Raw genomic sequence first — 21,639 nt, 5'->3', positions numbered from 1 at the left:
TCTATTGAAAACTAACAAAGTACTCTGTATCAAGCTTCTTGGATTTACTTTTCATAAAACATATTCTTTTATATTCAACACTGAAGAACTTATGATTTGAGATCATTGGAAACAATGAATTAGTGAAAATGTGTAGAAAAGTATAATAATAAGGTTTTTTAACTTTATGCATTATACAGACTGTTTGGTGCAATGCCATAGAGATTTTCACTACTTAAGCTATTAAGACCTTTGGGATCTTAATGATTTCAATGAAATAAGAATGGATAAATATATACTCTAATATTTGCATGCATTCAGAGAAGTCAATGAAAAGTACTTGTGCTCTGAATTCTTAAGGGATAAAAGAAGTGAAAGTAAAAGTTGCTCAGTCACATCTGACTCTTTGTGACTCCATGGACTAAAGCCCATCAGGTTCCTCTGTCCATGGAGTCCTCCAGGCAAGAACACTGGAGTGGGTAGCCGTTCCCTTCTCCAGGCGATCTTCCCAACCCAGGGACTGAACTCGGGTCTCCTGCATTGCAGGTGGATTCTTTACCATCTGAGCCACCAGGGAAGCCTCATCTTAAGGGATAGTGCAGTGTAGATTAATTAAAAATGAATATTTTTTGTACTAACAACAGCAGAAAATTAGAGTGAAAGTCAGATTCTTAAGTATAATACTAATATAAGGGCTAAGTCGCTTCAGTTGTGTCCAACTCTTTGTGAACCCATGGACTGTAGCCCACCAGGCTCCTCTGTGTCCATGGGATTCTCCAGGCAAGAATACTGGAGTGAATTGCCATTTCCTCCTCCAGGGGATCTTCCTGACCCAGGGATTGAACCTGAGTCTCTTATGTCTCCTGCAATGGCAGGTTGGTTCTTTACCATTAGTGCTACCTGGGAAACCCCTAATACTAAGTTGTGATAAACCACTTCTATGGGAATATCTCTGAATTTCTGAATCAAAGTCAGGAAGGAACTATGAATTCACTATTTTGTATTTTGCTTTACTTATAGAGTCTGTTGCCTTAGAGACCATAAGTAACTGGATGAGCTAAGCTTGCTGAATATCACTTTCATACATTCATTTTAAAGTCCAGAATCCCCTATCAAATAGTCCTACAACTTTCCAATTATTCTCTTCAAATATATTAAAGTTGTCTTTAGGTTGCTTCATTGAACTTATTAAAGCACTACAAAATAATTTTCATGTAAAAATAATCATATATTCAAAATAATACACATTTTCTGCACACCTTCATACAGCAAAAATAATAAATGAAAGCATTTTAAAATGTTACAATTTTTAAAATTGTTGATATTATCCTATATTAATTTAAAAATTATGATGGCAAGAATATTAATGTACAGTATTTAGTTGTAATTACTACCTGCCCTAGTCATGCCTTCCCTATTTGTTCCAGGCAAGGATGAGTGTTCAAAATGATGACACACTCCATGACAATGAAGTCATAAGTAAAGCAAGCACATCAAAATTCTGGTGTTAAATAGATGGCAAATTTAATACTTAATTCCAGTAGTACATGGTTGACTAATACATTTTTTAAAAACAGGCTCAACTACAACATCAATTTTTATCTGTGTTTTTCATTTGTTTAATGTAGGCCTTGGACTTCCCTGGTGGCTCAGACAGTAAAGCGTCTGCCTACAATGCAGGAGACCCAGTTTCAATCCCTGGGTGGGGAAGATCCCCTTGGAAAGGAAATGGCACCCCACTCCAGTATTCTTGCCTGGAAAATCCCATGGACAGAGGAGCCTGGTAGGCTACAGTCCATGAGGTCGCAAAGAGTCGGACACCACTGCGCAACTTCACTTCACTCACTTTGTATTTTTACTTAAGCACTTCACTTCCTACAACTGTAACCTCAAAGAATCACGATTAGGAAACATGCTAAATTTATTTAACAAGTCAGGCATCTCATATTTCTCATTACTTTGTATGATGTTATACACATTATACATATACGGATAAATGAACAAAGAGATGAACAATTGAAAATTATTAAAAATGAAATACAAAGCATTTCTTTATAATGTTTTACTTCATGATTAGTTTCCAAACCGACATAATTTTATATCAACTTTTTTGTCCTCTATGCATAGCACAAAGCTGAAAACACACAGGTGTTCATATTTGGTAAATAAATACAGCTAATAAAAAACCTGTGACTGTCTCAGATACACTTTATCGAAATTAAGAATTCTGCATGACAAACTGAAGTAATGTGCCTAGGTTACACAGCACCATAGTTCTGGTGAACCTCGAACTCCATACCACACTCTCTGGGGACCAAGCCTTGTGTTAGAGACCAGCTTGACTGACTACCTCTCTATAAGAAATGGTCATTTTCCTTTTAAAATTTCAAAGATATTCTCATAAGTCAATGTAGAAAAATGGATAATAAGGGATTTTATTACTTGTCATTTGTTTCTATCTGAAAAGCTCTTTCTCATATATGATACTCTGAAACCTCTCCTAAACCTATACCAACTCCTGCTCTATGATACCTAGTGAATTAGAGGCATTGATCACAAACACAAAGAGTTTGGCTTTCACAGAGGCTTCTCAAAGGTACAAATAAACTAGTTTCAGAAAAGTTCTAGTACTTGTCCACTCAAGTACATAAAAATATTAAGAAATTTTAAAAATGTATTGTAAAAACTACTTCTAGGTACAACTACTCAATCAAGCTGAGGTAGAATAAAGTTCAAAAACCACTGATATTCAATTTCCAGCCATAAATACCTAACATTGGCATAATATCATCCATCTATAAAGCCAAGCTGAATCTAAAAGTTCATGTTAACCATCCACAAGACAGACACACAAATATACCGAGTACACAAAAGCTTTATTTTTCACATAAGGAGTTTCATTCCCTGATCTTTGTTTTCAAGGCCTGCTATTTGTAAACTGTTGGTATGAAAATGATACTACTTAGATGGATCCAGTCATTTCCTTTCGTTCCAGAGAAAGGCATTCTCATATGCCATCTAAAGCAACCATTGGTGCTTCAGTTCAAGACTTGATTAACCTTAGATCTGCTTCAGCAGTAACAGAAAGAAAACACACAAGAATGGGACGCTGATTCTTGCTGGTGTTCACTCATGTGACCCTCCTTTTCTAGGACGTGGTACCACGCGGGCTTGTGAGAACTAGTCTCACAAGGTATTCCTTATTGAATCAACAGAGGGGATAAATACTTCAGGAAGATGAAAAGGAGCAAAAACAAACAAGCAAACAAAAACCCCTTGGACCTGACGTTATGGAAAAAATTAAAAAGACACTAAGATGAAAAAAAAAATCGTGTCATGGTTTACATGTGGGATTTGGATGGAATCTAGGGCTGTGTTTTAATTCAAAACTCACCATCTCAAAACCACTTCTTTTCATCCGCCTGCAGGACTTGAGGTAAGTACGTATGCGTTTTCTGGCACGCTCTTGATATTCAGGGAATTGTCGCCTGCATGAGTCAATGATAGCCTGGATCTTTTCTTTGGGCTGCTTAGAGATTGGGACCATTCGGTCCAAGTTTTCATCTACAAACAGCCTGACAAACATCTGTTGGCAAGAGGGAGACAGAGGAGAAGGGTTTGGAGGGCTGCTCTCTGCTGTTCCTAGCTTCCTGTCTTGATTACCGATAGGAAAATACTCTTTTCTGGTTTATGCACTGGAGAACTTTGCAATGGAAAGCCAGAAATTTTAAGCAAACACCCTTTAAAGACTTTCTAAATGGTTGGATTAAAAAATAGAGAGAGAAAGAGAGAGAGAGAGGCAGACAGACAGACAGACAGAGACAGAAAAATATAGACTATTGCGTAGGAAAAAATCAAGAAATAACAGTAGACTGTGACAATTAAGCACCCCGTAAATTCTCTATTAATAATAAAAATGACTGTTACATTGCTACACTGCACAGTATACTAATCTCAGAAAACAAACAACAGATTCTTTTGTCATGCATAATTAGGTAAGCTTGGAAAGCAAAAAAAACAAAAACAAAAACAAAAAATAACGGATGACGGGCTGGCTCTTCTGGGGCATAAGCTGAGGCCCCCTTCATCCGCTAGGTAAACATGCATACTCACACAACACAACTGCAGTTTTCAGCTCACATTTGGCTTTAAAATTCTAAACAAAACACAGCAATTCTGGTGTCTGGTTGGCAAAGAGTGTTTCATGTACTTTTTAAATCCTTCTGTAAATTAAACAAACATGTCTCTAAAATATCCACATTTACCAACAAGCAACAACATGAAAGTGAAGGGGTAAAAATCCAGCCACATGGGGAGGGTGGCAAGACTCACATTAAAAGCTTTTAGCCGCTCAGCCTCCACACCATCTGTCTCGTTAGCTTTCTCAGAATCTTCGTGGTCATCGTGGTCATCTTCATCCTCATCTCCCCTGTTTAGAGACAGATCCTCAGCACCCCGATCCACACTCTCATTTTTGCCTGAGTCGTAGCTTGAATAGCTATGCGCAGGGGACTGAAAAGAAAAGAAGAAATTGCTGCTTTGAAATTCCTTGCATGAGCTAATAAATTTTGTTTTGCTTTTAATGTCAACCGTTTCTCAAAACTTGAGTTTAAATAAGCTGATAATTCTAGAGCTGTGGCTATTTTCACTTAAATCAAAATTAACTTAAATGAAATCAAATTAAAACTTCATTTCTTCTGTCACACCATTCACATGGTGAATGCTCAATAGCCACATAGAACATTTCCGTCACTGCAGAAAGATTTATTGAATTTAGCTTTTTGAGAGCGATTACTGTTTCCATTCAATATACATATTGCAGAACAAAAAACAACCTGCAATCAGTTTTGTAAAGGAATCGCTGAATCACATATTCTTGGAATAGAGATGACATCAGAGCTTAGTCCACCTAACTGCATTAGTATTCTTGAAACAGATTAGGGAACTGAGGGGTAGGTATATTTCACGGATTTGGCCAACAAGGACTATACAAAATATTGATGCTAGGATTGCTAGGACAACATGTTTTCAGGTCACTTTATAATTTGTCTATGAGTCTAAAGATGGCATCTGATTTTGGTTTAGAAAAAAGTAATTAGGTTTCCTTCTAATCATTTGTCAAGCTTAGTGCTTCATAATGTACTAATGAAGGCCAACCAAGACAAGTTTCACAAACGTAGATAATTGTGTCCAAGACCAACTATGGGTCCTGCTGCAATATCCTTTACTTCCTTGTTAGCTGAGCATCTGTTCCAATCCTGTGGGCACCAACCTCTTCTACCCTAGGTATCACTGCTTCAAACCTTCAGATCCAGATGAAGAAAGTATGCCTGTAACTAAAATCAAGTTGAATCTAGCAGAGCTAAGAAGAGTAGAAACAGTCCTGGGAAATCATTTGAGCATCTAGATTCAACAGTGCGGGAAATGAAATGAACTCAAGGATCTTTCCAGCTGTGTGATAGTATATCCTTTCAACCACCCCTTTATATTTTTGCTTAAATCTGAGTTTCAATCATTTGCAATGGAGCTTGGAGTAGTACAGAAATCAGTCATTACTGGGTCAGATTAACAACCCCAAGTTTCATATATGATAACTTAGATACCCGGGTCACCCCAGCTGGTATGTATAATTTCTGTAAAGAACAGAAACTGTTCTGAAATCTAACAGCAAAGTCAAATACTTTTGAAAGACCTTTACAATGGGAAATTTTAAATCATTAGCCTTCAAAACTGCCTCCATGCAATGACAACATTTGTGTTGAATGCTTTAAGGACTGCACTACTATATTATTACCATAAAATCAGAGAGAACAAAACTAAACTAGATCACTGGCATTAAAAGTAGAGTTACAATTTAAAATAAAGCCTATTTTTATAGTTCAGATCATTAACAAGGTAGAATCACCTAATCAAATATAAGGCACATATTCCATAGGTTTGAAAAATACACCATATATGCCTTTTAAATGGTAATATTTTAAAAGTGTTATAATACACTTATCTGAATATTAATATGCTGGGCTAATTTATTCTTTCTAGATATGATGTGAGACACACAAGCCAGCAGTCTACTATAGACAGTACCACTTAGCACCATGAAGGATGTTCATGGACAGCCCTAGGCAGTCAAGGTGAAAAAGCCCATGTTAGACCTGAGAATATTCAGGATCTAAACCGAGAACATAATCAATGTCGTTGTTGTTTTTAATCCTTTGACAAAATAAACTAAAATTTTTGTAACTCTGAATTCTCTTTTACAGATGGTATGTCATTTCTTGCCTGTCTCACTGTTGAAGATCTAAAAGCTTTCAAGACTAACTGGATTAAGTTCAATTTCCACAGATTCCCACTTCAACCTCAGTCTATTTGAGTCTCCTTTCACTGTAAACTCTTAATATTCAATGGCTTTTGACACTGATTTAAATACCACCATTGTGCTGTACATTTCTTTTCATGTTGATATTCTTTTTTTTTTTCCTTCAAGCTAGACTGAGACAGGAATCAAAACATATCCTACTTTTTCCTCATAGCATCTAAGAAAGGTTCTCTACAGAGTTGGAGCTTAAGATAGTTTTTCTTTCTCTGCAAAGCCATTGGTCTTAAAATATGGGGGAGTGAAGACAAGCCATAGATGGAAAGAAAATATTTGCCAATGGAACATCTGCTAAAGGACAGTTATCCAAAATAAACAAAGAACACTAAAAGCTAAAAAATAAGAAAACAACTTGATTAAAATATGGGCCAGTGACACCTCACCCAAGAAGATATACAGATGGCAAATAGGCACATGAAAAGATGCTTCACATCATATGCATTGGGGAAATGCAAACCGAAGCAACAAAGGGATATCACTATACATGTATAAAAATGGTCAAAATCTGGAACACTGACAACACTAAATGCTGGAGAGGATGTGGAACCACAAGCCTCATGCATTGCTGGTAGGATGCAAAATGATACCACCACCTTGGAAGATAGTTTTGCTTTTTCTTCTGAAACTAAACATATTCACCATGTGATTTAGCAATTGTGCTCCTTGGTATTTACCCAAGGAATTAAAATTTGTGTCTACACAAAACCTGCACAATAATGTTTCAAACAGCTTTATTTATAATTGCCAAAACCTGGAAATAACCAAGATGTGCTTCAATGAGTGAATGGATAAACTGTGGTTGATCCAGATAATGAAATAATATTTAATACCAAAAGAAATGAGCTATCCAGCCACAAAAAGACACAGAAGAATCTTAAATACATATTATTAAGTGTGTCTCCTGGGTGGTGCTAGTGGTAAAGAAACTGCTGGCCAATTCAGGAGACATGAAAGACATGAGTCTGATCTCTGGGTCGAAAAGATCCCCTGGAGGAGGGTGTGGCAACCCATTCCAGTATTCTTGCCTGGAGAATTCCATGGACAGAGGAGCCTGACGGGCTCCATAGGGTGATACAGAGTCAGACATAACTGAAGCACAAGTGAAATAAACCAATGTAAAAGACTGTATATTGTATGATTTCAACTATATGACATCCTAGAAGAGGCAAAACTAGAGACAATTTTTAAAAAAATCAATAGTTGCCATGGCTTAGGGACGGGGAGGGATGAATACATAGAGCAACGAAGACGTTTAGGGCCATGAAAATATTCTGTATGATACTGCAGTAGTGGATACAAGCCATTCTACATTTGTACAAATCCAAGGAATGTACACTTCCATGAGTGAAACTTAATATAAACTATTGACTTTGGATAACTATAATGCACCAGTGTAGGTTCATCAATTGTATTAATAACATGTGTGGTGCTCTGGTAAATAATGCTGGAAACAGGGAAAATTAGAGGAAAGTGGGAATATGGGAAATCTCTATACCTTCCTCTCAGTTTTGCTGTGAATCTAAAACTGCTCTAAAAATAGTCCTCTTTAACAAATGGGAGAATATGGGTATTGGGGTGATAATATAAAATCAAGCAACAAAAATTACTATAGGCCTTCTAATAACCCACATAAAATATAGCAGTCATTGCCCCATAAACCTGTCTCATTTCAATAAAAACTCTGGATGATCATTCCCTAAACAAATCTCCATTTTAGGAACAATCATTTTCACTTCCATGTGTAAATCCAAAAAATCCAAATTAGATCTTTAAAAATACAAAGAAGCATAACTTAGGCCTGATGGAAGAGACACACCTGCTTATCCAAAATACACAGGTGTTGGTTTATGGGGACAGGATTAGATTTTTGTCTTAGTTGCATATTTCATTCATTATCTTGAGATAACACATGACCATCCTTCTTGAAAATATATTTGCACTTTCCTTTTCTCACATTTTTGTACCCAAATAGAACTGCCAATTCTAGGCCTAGAAAAATCCCTACAAAGAGGAAGATTAACCTTATTTTTTAGGAAAGTTTGCTTACTCTGTGTTCAGAGCATTTTTTATCTTTATTTAATGATATTTTACTCTTTTTGATGCAATTATAGACAGGAGTTTGTTCTTAATTTCTCATTCTGAGAGTTTATTATTGTGTATAGAAATGCAACAGATTTCTGTATATTGATTTTCTATTCTGCAACTTCACTGTACTCAGCAAATTACATTTTAAAATATCAGTTACTTCATTGTATATATGTACCACAGCTTTCTTATCCATTCATCTGCTGATGGACATCTAGGTTGTTTCCATATACACAATGGAGTATTACTCAGCCATTAAAAAGAATACATTTGAATCAGTTCTAATGAGATGGATGAAACTGGAGCCGATTATACAGAGTGAAGTAAGCCAGAAAGAAAAACACCAATACAGTATACTGACACATATATATGGAATTTAGAAAGATGGTAATGATAACCCTGTATGCGAGACAGCAAAAGAGACACAGATGTATAGAACGGACTTTTGAACTCTGAGGGAGAGGGAGAGGGTGGGATGATTTGGGAGAATGCCATTGAAACATGTATACTATCATGTAAGAAACGAATCACCAGTCTATGTTCGATACAGGATACAGGATGCTTGGGGCTGGTGCATGGGGATGATCCAGAGAGATGATATGGGGTGGGAGGTGGGAGGGGGATTCAGGATTGGGAGCTCGTATACACCCATGGTTGATTCATGTCAATGTATGGCAAAACCAATACAGTATTATAAAGTAAAATAAAGTAAAAATAAAATTTAAAAAAAAATAAATTTTAAAAATGAAAAAAAAAAAATCAGTTACTTATTCCTGAATCTACTAGCCATTCTTAGCATCATTAAAAGCGTGATTACCTGACACTATGTGCCTTCTGATGAGATGCAAAACGAAGCATTTGTTCTTACGTATTAGTCACTCAGTCATAACCTGCCAAGCTCCTCTGTCCATGGTATTTTTAAGGCAAAAATACTGGAGTGAGTGGGTTGCCATTTCCTCCTCCAGGGGATCGCCCCAACCCAGGGAATGAACTCACACCTCCTGCCTTGGCAGGTGGATGCTTTACCACTGAGCCCCCTGGGAAACCACAAAGGAAACACACAGCATAATTAAAGAAACAAGCTAATGAAAATAAAAACAAGAATTTGAATCAAATCTAACCTCAGTCTGGAATGGCGGTTCTCAAAGTGTGCCTGTTAGGTCAGCACTAATTGCATATCCTGGGAACTGATCAGAAATGGACATTATTTCTACCATTCTAGATCACCTGAATCAGACACTTTGGGGCTAGACACATAATCTGTGTTTTATTAATAAAATGCCTTCAAGGGGGATTCTGTTGTAGCTCAAGTTTGAGAACCACTGGTCTGAAGTTGGGCTTCCCTTGTAGAGCAGTTGGTAAAGAACCAGCCTGCAGTGCAAGAGTCCCATGTTCGATTCCTGGGTTGGGAAGATCCCCTGCAGAAGGAAATAGCAACTCACTCCAGTATTATTGCCTGGGAAATCTCATGGACAGAGGAACCTGGCAGGCTAAGTCCATGGAGTCGCAAGGGATCAGACATGACTTAGCGACTAAAACACCACAGTTTGAAACTAACTTCTAATAAGACAATAATAGTAAGATATGAGACACAAGAAAAAGCAGACTGATAAATCCAAAATATGAAACACTGTATAGGACTGACTTTGGTGTAGCAATATCGTAGTGACACAGGGGAAAAAGTGACATATTAGAAGGGACTTAAAAGGTTTAATAAAGTGAAAGGTGTTGAATTTGCTTATATTGTGATTCAAATAAACTTAATGCAAAAAGACAATTCTGAGAAAATTGGGAATATTTGACTATGGATGAGATTAGATGATTACATTGCATACTTTTTGTTATATGTGATGACCTAACATTTGGATAAACAAATGTTTATCTATGAAAAGGGGCTACCCAGATGGCTCAATGGTAAAGAATTCACATACAGTTTTGATCCCTGGGTCCAGATGATCTCCTGGAGGAGGACACAGCAACTTACTCCAGTATTCGTGCCTGGAAAATCCCATGGGCAGGGGAGCCCAGAAGACAGTCCAGGAAGTGACAAAGAGTCGGACGTAACTGAGCATACATGCACCTGAGAAAATGTCCACATTTGTTAGAGGCAGAAAGGGATGAAATGCCATGGATATCTGGGATCTGCTTTTAAGCACAGCAGAAAAAAAGTTTAAAAAGTAAAAAAAAAGAAAAAACAACTTAAGCACTGAATTTAGGTGATAGATATTAGCAGTTCTATGTATCAGTTCAGTTGCTCACTTGCTCTTTGTGTCCGACTCTTTGCGACCCCATGAACCATAGCACACCAGGCCACCCCTGTCCATCACCAACTCCCAGAGTCCACCCAAACCCATGTCCATTGAGTCAGTGATGCCATCCAACCATCTCATCCTCTGTCATTCCCTTCTCCTCCTGCCCTCAATCTTTCCCAGCATCAGGGTCTTTTCAAATGAGTCAGCTCTGCACATGAGGTGGCCAAAGTATTGGAGTTTCAGCTTCAACATCAGTCCTTCCAATGAACACCCAGGACTGATCTCCCTTAGGATGGACTGGTTGGAACTCCTTGCAGTCCAAGGGACTCTCAAGAGTCTCCTCCAACACTGCAGTTCAAAAGCATCAATTCTTCTGCACTCAGCTTTCTTTATAGCCCAACTCTCACATCCATACATGACCACTGGAAAAACCATAGCCTTGACTAGATGGACCTTTGTTGACAAAGTAATGTCTCTGTTTTTTAATATGCTATCTAGGTCGGTCATAACTTTCCTTCCAAGGACTAAGTGTCTTTTCATTTCATGGCTGCAATCACCATCTGTAGTGATTTTGGAGCCCCCCAAGATAAAGTCAGCCACTGTTTCCACTGCTTCCCCATCTATTTGCCATGAGGTGACAGGACCAGATAGGGTTGCCAGAAAGTTCATTCAAGTTTTCTCATGGCATCATATGGAAAAATCCAAGTGAACTTTTGGCCAACTCAATATTATATTCTCTATTTTTAAAGAATTTTATACTTTAAAGATGAATATTAAAATGTAACAAATTTTAAATTATTTTATATCACCTCTATTTTGAATATTTTTAGGTGACAGTCATTTGTTCAACATTTAAAGAAGCACTGCTTAATACATAGAGAGTTGTTTTGCCCCATAGCATTGAATACATACAAGTTTTTTGAGTTTCAGTTATATTTTAAGTATAACTGAAAGTTATAAAGTTTGGAGAGGGAGTGCATTTGAAAAATTAGATAAGAAAGTGAATATTTAATTAAAATGAGAAAAGCCACAGTAAATGACAAGATTCTAAAAAGTCTATAAATGCTACAAACATCACAAATGGCAGAAATATAGTATTTTAAAAATTAAATAACTCCCTGGCCCATATTTGTTGTCTTTCCACATTTCTTGGCTGCATGTTCTTTGATTGCTTCTTCATATGACAATGATTTTGCATTACCATATTCTACAGAAAGAATAGAAAAAAAAAGACAGTATTTAGCATATCTGATGGAAATGTGTCTTTTACTATTGACAGTTTAGAAATTTTCCTTTGCTCTTCAAATTAAATATTGCTAATATCATGCAAATTGTTACATTGTTTTCAGCTGGTGAAGCTCTTAATTAAGTTCCTTTCATATGTAGGGCATCTCAAGTTTTCCTGGGAAATGACTGACTTCATTAAAATGACATTTATGAGTTTTATGTTTTCTTCATTGATATCAGTATTTTCTGTCAAATCCAATGTGAAATTTAAATCTTCTAACATGTGAATAAATTCATTTCTCTTCATTAACTGTATTTGTCTTACTCCCAAGGAAATACTATCTTTAGTAAGACCTGAAAAATGTTATTACAAGTCACTTACTTCTCAGTGTCAAAATGTCTATCAATTTCACTTGTCATTTTTGTTGATTTTTTCATATTTTATTAATGTTTTCTCTGAATTTTCTCTCAGTTATTTAGTAAATAATACAAAGACAACAAAATGATACAGCTTTTATATATTTCAAATTAAGAATCTATAATTTCTCACCTGTTTTATAAAAAAGGTCCAAAAGACCTTTCCGCATGGCAAGTAAAATATCATTTTCCACTGTGTGGATGGGACTCAAACTATCTCTGTATTAATACTTACAATTGCATGTGAATTTGCAATTACACATTTGTATAACCAGGGATTGATTTTTGTTATTTTGTTTATTGGTTTACCATAGTGTATATGCTTTTCTAGTATTGAGGCTAAAAAGGAGACATATTTGACACTCCATTTTGATGCCAAATGTTTGTCCAAAAATTACTTGAAGAGTCTTATGAAATTTTAGATATCTGAAAATCACTCCATTTCATAACCTCTGAAAGGAAATCTCTCTCATTTAATAATTTCAAAAACTCTGGCTACTTTTTTGGCACTTCAAAATGATAGTAAATATTTTTTTCAGGCTTGTTTTTCAAGATACTAGTTGGTTGAGCGTGGTGGTTCTCTCATTTTGACATGCATCAGAATCTCCCAAAGGATCTGTTAAGGTACAGAATACTGCATCTTATTCAGTAGGCCTAGAGTGGGGCCCACGAATTTTTATTTGAACAAGTTTCCAGATGAAGCAGATGCTGCTGGTCTTCATTCACCTGAGTTGCTATAACAAAAGCCTATTGACTGGGTGTTTTAACAGAAATATTTATTTCTCAGCATTCTAGAGGCTGAGAGGGCTTCCCTTGTGGCTCAGCTAGTAAAGAATCTACCTGCAATGTAGGAGACCTGGGTTCAATCCCTGGGTTGGGAAGATCTCCTGGAGAAGGGAAAGGCTACCCACTTCAGTATTCTGGCCTAGAGAATTCTATGGACTGTAGAGTCCATGGGGTCGCAAAGAGTCGGACACAGCTGAGCGACTTTCACTTCAGAGGCTGAGAAGTCCAAGATCAAGCTGCCATCAGATTTGATGTCTGAGAACCTGCTTCTTGGGTTCACAGGTTATGAAATTTGTTGACAAGAAAAATAACTTAAGATGATGGTTAACTGTTTAACGCCTATTAGTGTTAGTTGCTCAGTCCATGGACTGCAGCCCACCAGGCTCCTCTTTCCATGGAATTCTCTGACTGGGTAGCCATTCCCTTTCTCCAGGGGATCTTTCTGACCCAGGAATCAAACCTGGGTCTCCTGCACTGCAGTCAGATTCCTTACAGTCTGACCCACCAGAGAAGTATAATACCTTATCCAAGCATACTTGTTAAATTTTTAAAATTAATATAAATAAGAAAAAAGATTATACTACTAAACTCAATAATGTATATTCACAAATATCTAAATAATTTCCAATTAAGATAACACATCAAAAAATTAAATGATAAACATACATTTATCTATTTAAGTTTTTTAATTCTTACATAGAGACAAAAATACTTGGGCTTAGTAACAAAATGTCTTTGTCACATTAAAATTGTACTATGAAAACACATCTAAAAACTGTAAGTTTTTATAATTATGTATTAATAGATTTATTAACTTACAATGTAATCCTAATATACAATTGCCTGCTACCTAATTTTCAGTAGAAAGTAAAGGTTACTAGTAGTAAAAGGTCTATTTTAAAAACACCAAAAATACAGTTCCTGAACTGGGAACACTCAAACCAAAATATGGAGTGAAACTCCAGGGTATACTACTATAAAGCATCTTATATAGTGAGGAGGAAGTGACTGTTTATTCTTTACAGTGATTGGTTATAATATTAGAATTTTCTTAAATGATAATGATAGGAAGTTGGTTAATGCTTTCTTCATTTCAATTTTGGGGAACAGTTTGTTTTGCTTATGATTTTTCAGAGAAATCAGCAAGAACCGACCCAAGTCAAGTTAGTCTCCCCAAATAAGCTAAATTAAGCTTTGCTTGTATGACTAAACTTGTCTTGTCTGCTCAGGAAATTTTCAAGCTTGGTTTCCATTTGACTTTTTAATGTTAATGAGAGAGTACGCATTCTTTCTTATAATTAATCTTTAAAATCCAGCATGTGTTTTACACTTACAGCCCATCTCAGACTAGTCATATTTCAGATGTTCAATATCCAACATATTCTATATTTGCATATACTGTAAAATGATCTCTAAATATTACTAACTACAGAGGAACTATGTTCATAAGATAAAGATTCTTTGTTTCCTAGGCAGATTACATTAAAGGTAATAAAAAACCTTTTATAATCTTTTATTTAAAGCAGACCAATAATCTAAGAATTTGGGGGCTTTTTAGCAGAGAAAATAAAATGCAAGTTTTGTATTAGTCTATTACTAAACTCATTTTAAAAACCCATAAAAATAAATCTATTCAATTTTAGCCAGCTTTGACTGCACACATAAAATCTCTTTTCCACAAATCTTCTGTAACTGTCTATATCCATTCAGCTTCTGTCCTATTTCTTTTGTTTATTCCAGAATAATCATTTTATTTAGGAAAAAATTACTTTTTCTCCTTTACCGCTCCACCCCCAAAAAACACTACATATCAAAACACAGAAAAAGTCCTTTATACCTTTCCTTATCCAAAAAACATTCTATTTTCTTAAATTCTTTACATATACAGCTGTTTTCCTTTAAACTACTAGTTTTATTGTATGTACTGATTATAAATTTTATTTACCAGTACCACTGATAGATGGTGAGTCAGAAGTAGAAAACAGAGCTATTCCTCTAGTTATTGCAAACATAAAACTTTTTATTCTGATTAATACAATTTAATTTATTAGTGATAGGAACGGAGAAGGCAATGGCACCCCACTCCAGTACTCTTGCCTGGAAAATTGCATGGACTGATGAGCCTGGTAGGCTGCAGTCCATGGGGTCGCTAAGAGTCGGACACGACTGAGCGACTTCACTTTCATTTTTTACTTTCATGCATTGGAGAAGGAAATGGCAACCCACTCCAGTGTTCTTGCCTGGAGAATCCCAGGGGTGGGGGAGCCTGGTGGGCTGCCTTCTATGGGGTTGCATAGAGTCGGACACGACTGAAGTGACTTAGCTTAGTGATAGGAAGTCATCTATAAAAGCAGCTTTTCTGAGGATGGAGGATATTAGAAATATGTGAAAAAATCATATTGAGAGACTCAACATTAAACAGATAACAAAGTATCTCAGATCAGTCAGGTCAATCGCTCAGTCAAGTCTGACTCTTTTCGACCCCATGAACTGCAGCACACCAGGCTTCCCTGTCCATCACCATCTCTCAGAGCCTACACAAACTCATGTCTATCACATCAATGATACGATCCAACCATCTCATTCTCTGTCTTCCCCTTTCCTTCTACCTTCAATCTTTCCCAGCATCAGGGTCTTTTCCAATGAGTTGGTTCTTCGCATCAGGTGACCACAGTATTGGAGTTTCAGCTTCAGCATCAGTCCTTCCAGTCAATATTCAAGACTGATTTCCTTTAGGATTGACTGGTTGGATCTTCTTGCAGTCCAAGGGACTCTCAAAGAGTCTTTTCCAACACCACAGATAAAAAGTATCAATTCTTCGGCCCTCAGCTTTTTTTATAGTCCAACTCTCACATCCATCCATGCCTACTGGAAAAACCATAGCTTTAACTAGATGGACCTTTGTTGGCAAAGTAATGTCTCTGCTTTTCAATATGCTATCTAGGTTGGTCATAACTTTTCCTCCAAGGACTAAGCGTCTTTTAATTTCATGGCAGCAGTCACCATCTGCACTGATTTCGGAGCCCAAGAAAAACAAAGTCTGACACTGTTTCCGTTGTTTCTCCGTCTTTTTGCCATGAAATGATGGGACCAGATGCCATGATCTTAGTTTTCTGAATGTTGAGTTTTAGCCAACTTTTTCACTCTCCTCTTTTACTTTCAAGAGGCTCTCTAGTTCTAGTTCTTCATTTTCTGCCAGAAGGGTGGTGTCATCTGCATATATGAGGTTATTGATATTTTCCAGGAAATCTTGATTCCAGCTTGTGTTTCATCCAGCTCAGCATTTCACATCATGTACACTACATCTAAGTTAAATAAGCAGGGTGACAATGTACAGCCTTGATGTACTCCTTTTCCTATTTGGAACCAGTCTGTTGTTTCATGCACAGTTCTAACTGTTGCTTCTTGACCTGCATACAGATTTTTCAGGAGGCAGGTCAGGTGGTCTGGTATTCCCATCTCTTGAAAAATTTTCCACAGTGATCCACATAGTCAAAAGCTTTGGTATAGTCAATAAAGCAGGAGTAGATGTTTTTCTGGAACTCTCTTGCTTTTTCCATGATCCAGCAGATGTTGGCAATTTGATCTCTGGTTCCTCTGCCTTTTCTAAATCCAGCTTGAACATCTGGAAGGTCACGGTTCACATATTGCTGAAGCCTGGCTTGGAGAGCTTTGAGCATTACTTTGCTAGTGTGTAAGATGAGTGCAATTGTGCAGTAGTTTGAGCATTCTTTGGCATTGCCTTTCTTTAGGATTGGAATGAAAACAGACCTTTTCCCGTCCTGTGGCCACTGCTGAGTTTTCCAGATTTGCTGGCATACTGAATGCAGCACTTTCACAGTATCATCTTTTAAGATTTGATATAGCTCAACTGAAATTCCATCACCTCTACTAGCTTTGTTTGTAGTGATGCTTCCTAATTATCTCAGATATTAACACACATTTCCAAGCAAAACAAGACAGAAATATTGATCAGACTGCACAAAATCTGATGGAGTGGGGGTAGTGAGGAGAATATAAGCTATCATTCTAAAATGGGTTTGGAACAACTGATTCTCATAAGTGTCTCCTGGAATAATGCCTAGGGTGCCAAAGGTTACTGAAGTTTTTCTGAGAAAATAATTGCTCCATCATTGAGCTTATTCCACTCAGAAATAGAAGCCATAAGTCAAAGGTGAAACATTTTATTTAACATGAAGGAATTGCTCCTGAAATAATTTGTTACATATTTTAACCAACGTCTCAAGGTTTTTATTTACAAATGATAACAGAAATATGTGCTAGGAATGACATTTTAGGTTTTTTTCAGTCATTTCTTAAGTGATTACACCACTTCTAAGAGAAAGAATCCAAAAAAGTGTGTGTTTTTGAAACTTCTAGAGATATATGCCAGCAATACTGATGCTATCTTTCAGTACAAGGTGAGAATATAATTATATCAGAGTAGTCTTTTGACCTCATAAGCAAAGGTGTGACTCCCTGGTTTAAGTATTATTTCCAAATTTCAAACACAACTATTTAAGTTATTAACCTATCACCCTGAAAGAAAAATCCCCAAAGGGCACACTTCACCTTCCAATATCTCAGTTAATTCCCACAATTAAAGTAATAAAAGATAAATGTAAGCATCATATTTCAGAACATCTACTGTAAATAACATTTTGTTCAGGGACTTTTAAAAAGAAGAAAAATATTATATATACCATTGATATATTTCCCCTAAATTTACTGTAATATTATCTCATGTCTTTAGCAGAACATTTTTTTTTCTTAGAGTTAAAATTTATTTCAAAGCAAGGCTTGAAAGTAAACTGAAGTCCCAATCATTAATTAAATCACCAACAATTCAGATGATTACAATATTGTAATGGTTTGAAGGCACTATCACTAATTTTAAAGGGAGTGGGGTTTTACAAATATTTTCACAGTATCTGGTAATGATTTCATCATCCTAGGCTTCAAAAAATAAAATAAAAAAAACAACTGATATTTGACAAAGTTGCCAAGCCTGGTATTCATTTTAGAATACTTTTAACTTGCATATTAAATATTTAATCTTGTTCACTTGACTTACTTTTAAAGTATTAATAGTAAATGACAGCAATATAATCATCAACAATAGTAATGATAATAACCAAATACAGTAAGTGGGTGATGTATGAGACAGAACAGACCTTTGTTAGTAACCTTAACTTTGAGAAAAATGTGAGTCTTTGCCTAGGGCAGAAGCTCTAAATAAGATAAAATTCTGTCAGAGCATCCCAGAAATCTTAACACTGAGGACAAATTTCACTTGAATCCTTGAAGTAACATGTCAGCTTTAGATCTATTCACAGAAGTAGACTTCACTGAATGTCATCCAAATTCAGACATATATACACATATATTTCAATTATATGTATAATTTTCAGATTTTCAGAAACATGAGACTTTTTTTTTAACCTCTGATCTTTGCTTCTGAAGGGAGGTGTCTAGGAAACGGCTGACTGTAGGACAACAATATGTAACATGTACACAGTTTTAGATTTAATAAATGTGAAATTTGAAAAGTGAGACTTGAATAGACATTATAGCATGCTTGTTCCTAGATTTTTGGAACAAAATTAAAAACAAAATCAACGCCACATTCTCTTTTCGATGAAATATCAGTAGAGTAACAGGGCAAGAAGACCACAATAACTAGTAAATGAGTGTAATATGTATTTATCAGTTATCAACGTTTCAGGTTTATTCACACTTAAACAACATATCAGACAACCTTATCCTTTAAAATTGTAAATGACATTATCTGCACACCTATTTTACCCACCCATTAAATGCCCTAAACACATTATCTGACTCCATATCTAATTAATTCCACAATAACATATTACCTCTCTGGGCTTCCTGGGTGGCTCAGATGGTAAAGAATGGTAAAGAATCTGCCTGCAATGCAGGAGACCTGGGTTTGATCCCTGGGTTGGGAAGATTCCCTGGAAAAGGGAATGGCTACCCACTCCAGTATTCTGGCCTGGAGAATCCCCATGGACAGAGGAGCCTGGTGGGCTATAGTTGATGGGGTCACAAAGAGTCGGACATGACTGAGCAACTAAGCGCATACTGCCTATTTAAAAAGCCATGAATTATGAGATTTAAAAATATTGTTATATGTTTATAATCTTTTATTTAAAGCCATTGCTCCTAGATATATTTAGAACTTAGAATTATTTTGGATTTAGATACAGCAAGTAGAGCATAAACTATGTAGTTTGAAATATCTCAGGAGCACACCATAAAATATCTTAATGAAAAAGAAAGTGAAAGTTGCTCAATCGTGTCTGACTCTTTGCAACCCCATGGACTATACAGTCCGTGGAATTCTCTTTGCCAGAATACTGGAGTGGGTAGCCTTTCCCTTCTCCAGGGAATATTCCCAACCCAGGGATAGAACCCAGGTCTCCCATATTGCAGGCCAATTCTTTACCAGCTGAGACACAAGGGAAGCCCACATATCTTAATATTACCCCACAAAATCATATGAACACGAAAAAAAAAGAAGATAAAGACTATAAATGACTTCATGTCAACTTGCTTCCCAGGTGGCACAGTGGAAAAGAATCCAGCTGCCAATGAAGGAGACGCAAGAGGTGCAGGTTCAATCTCTGGGTTGGCAAGATCCTTTGGAGTAGGAAATGGCAACCCACTGCAGTATTCTTGCCTTGAAAATTCCATGGATAGAGGAGCTCAGTGGGCTACAGTCCATAGGGTCTCAAAGAGTTGGACATGACTGAGCATGCATGATATAGATACATGTCAATTTAGGTCAGGTTTTTCCAAAAATAAGTCTGCCACAAATTTATGTTAAAAATATTTATTTCTGATAGCCATTCGGTTTTAGAATTGTGGAAAAGGAACTGTGAGTTCATAAAACAATGAAATTCTCAGTGTTTAAATTAGATATTATTTCTAAGCTGTTGGTTCATAAAGCAGTTTTAATGTTACGATTATTTCAATGTCTCAAAAACTAGATGCAAATATGGCAGGGATGCCGGCATTCAGTTCAGTTCAGTCGCTCAGTCGTGTCCGACTCTTTGCGACCCCATGAATCGCAGCATGCCTGCCAGGCCTCCCTGCCCATCACCAACTCTCCAAGTTAGCCATTAAGAAATCTGCAATTAATATGCTAAAAATATAATTTTAAAAGTAGATAACATACAGGAAGAGATCAATAAGATAAGCAGACAGGTGATTTCCAAGAAAGAATTTTTAAAAATAGGTGAGAGACCCACATTCTAGAGCTAAGAACCTTAGCTCTCAGCCCGAAAGGAATTAAACTAGAAATTGATAACACATTTACATGGAAAATACTCAAATGCTTGAAGATGAAACAACAAACCTCTAAATAACACATGGGTCAAAGAAGAAATCTCAAAAGAAATTTAAAATACTTTGAAATTGATGAAAATGAAAACAACTTATCAAGGTTTGGGGAGGCAGCTAAAGCAGTGGTTAGAAGGAATTTGTGTGTGTGTGTGCATGCACATAGAATGTGTATATGAAAAAAGAACAAAGTTCTAAAATCAATTATCCAAATTTTAATCTGAAGAAACTTGAAATATGAGGTAAATCATATCCAGAGTAACCAGAGAAAAGAAATAATAAAAAAGTAGAACAGAAATCAGTAAAATTGAAAACAGGTAAATAATACAGAAAAATCAATGAAATCAGAATTGGTCCCTTGAGAATATTAGTAAAAAGAATAAGCCTTTAGTCAAGCTAATAGGAGAAACAAAGGCACAAATTACTAATTCCATAAATGAGACAAGTGACATCTATATAGATTCCATATACATCAAAAGGATAATAAAAAGTACTATGAACAACCCAAGGTCCACAGTTTGGTAACCTAGATGAAATGAACTACTTCTTTGAAAGGCACAATCTGCAAAAACTCATATAAAAAAAGACAATCTGAATTAGCTTATAACTATTAGAAATTGAATCAACAAATGATTTTTCTAAAACAGAAAGTGTGATGCCCAGTTATGTTTTACAGGTGAATTCTACTAACATTTAATGAAAAAATAATCCTACTAATTTTCTACAATCACTTCAAGAAGATGAAAGCAGAGAGATTATTTCCTGGTTCATTCAATGAGACCAATATTTCCATAACACACAAAAGTACAATAGGAAAACAAATGACAAGATAACAACAAAGCAATATCTCTTTTAAATTTAGATGCAAAAATCTTCAGCAAGTTATTACCAAACTGAATCCAACAATGTAAAAAAAAGAATTATACAGCATGATCAAGTTGTATCTATCTCAGATATGAAAAGTGAATTCAACATTTGCAAATCAGTTAAGGTAATCCATCCCACGAACAGACCAATTACATGAAAAGAAAAAATAAACAATCATATCAATAGATGTAGAAAAACCACTGGACAACATCTAACAGCCATTCATGTTACAAACTCTTAGCAAATGAAAAGTAGAGGAAAACTTCCTCAACTTAATTTAAAAAAAAAACTACA

At 36.1% G+C, this 21,639-nt stretch overlaps 1 protein-coding gene across 1 annotated transcript in view; it reads right to left on the bottom strand.

Annotated features, from left to right (window-relative positions):
* NOL4 (nucleolar protein 4) overlaps positions 1 to 21,639 on the bottom strand; it is a 467,403-nt gene that overhangs the window by 131,137 nt on the left and 314,627 nt on the right. Inside the window, exons 7-8 of the mRNA XM_052660447.1 lie at positions 4,312 to 4,491; positions 3,374 to 3,565 (exon numbers count right to left, since the gene is read on the bottom strand). Of these exons, the coding sequence (XP_052516407.1) occupies positions 3,374 to 3,565; positions 4,312 to 4,491 (372 nt within the window). The remainder of the gene's footprint in view (positions 1 to 3,373; positions 3,566 to 4,311; positions 4,492 to 21,639) is intronic.

This window comes from Budorcas taxicolor, chromosome 22 (assembly GCF_023091745.1).
Source record: "Budorcas taxicolor isolate Tak-1 chromosome 22, Takin1.1, whole genome shotgun sequence".
NCBI lineage: Eukaryota > Metazoa > Chordata > Mammalia > Artiodactyla > Bovidae > Budorcas > Budorcas taxicolor.
The sequence above is the reverse complement of the archived record's forward strand: the minus strand, read 5'-3'. Positions and strand labels throughout refer to the sequence as shown.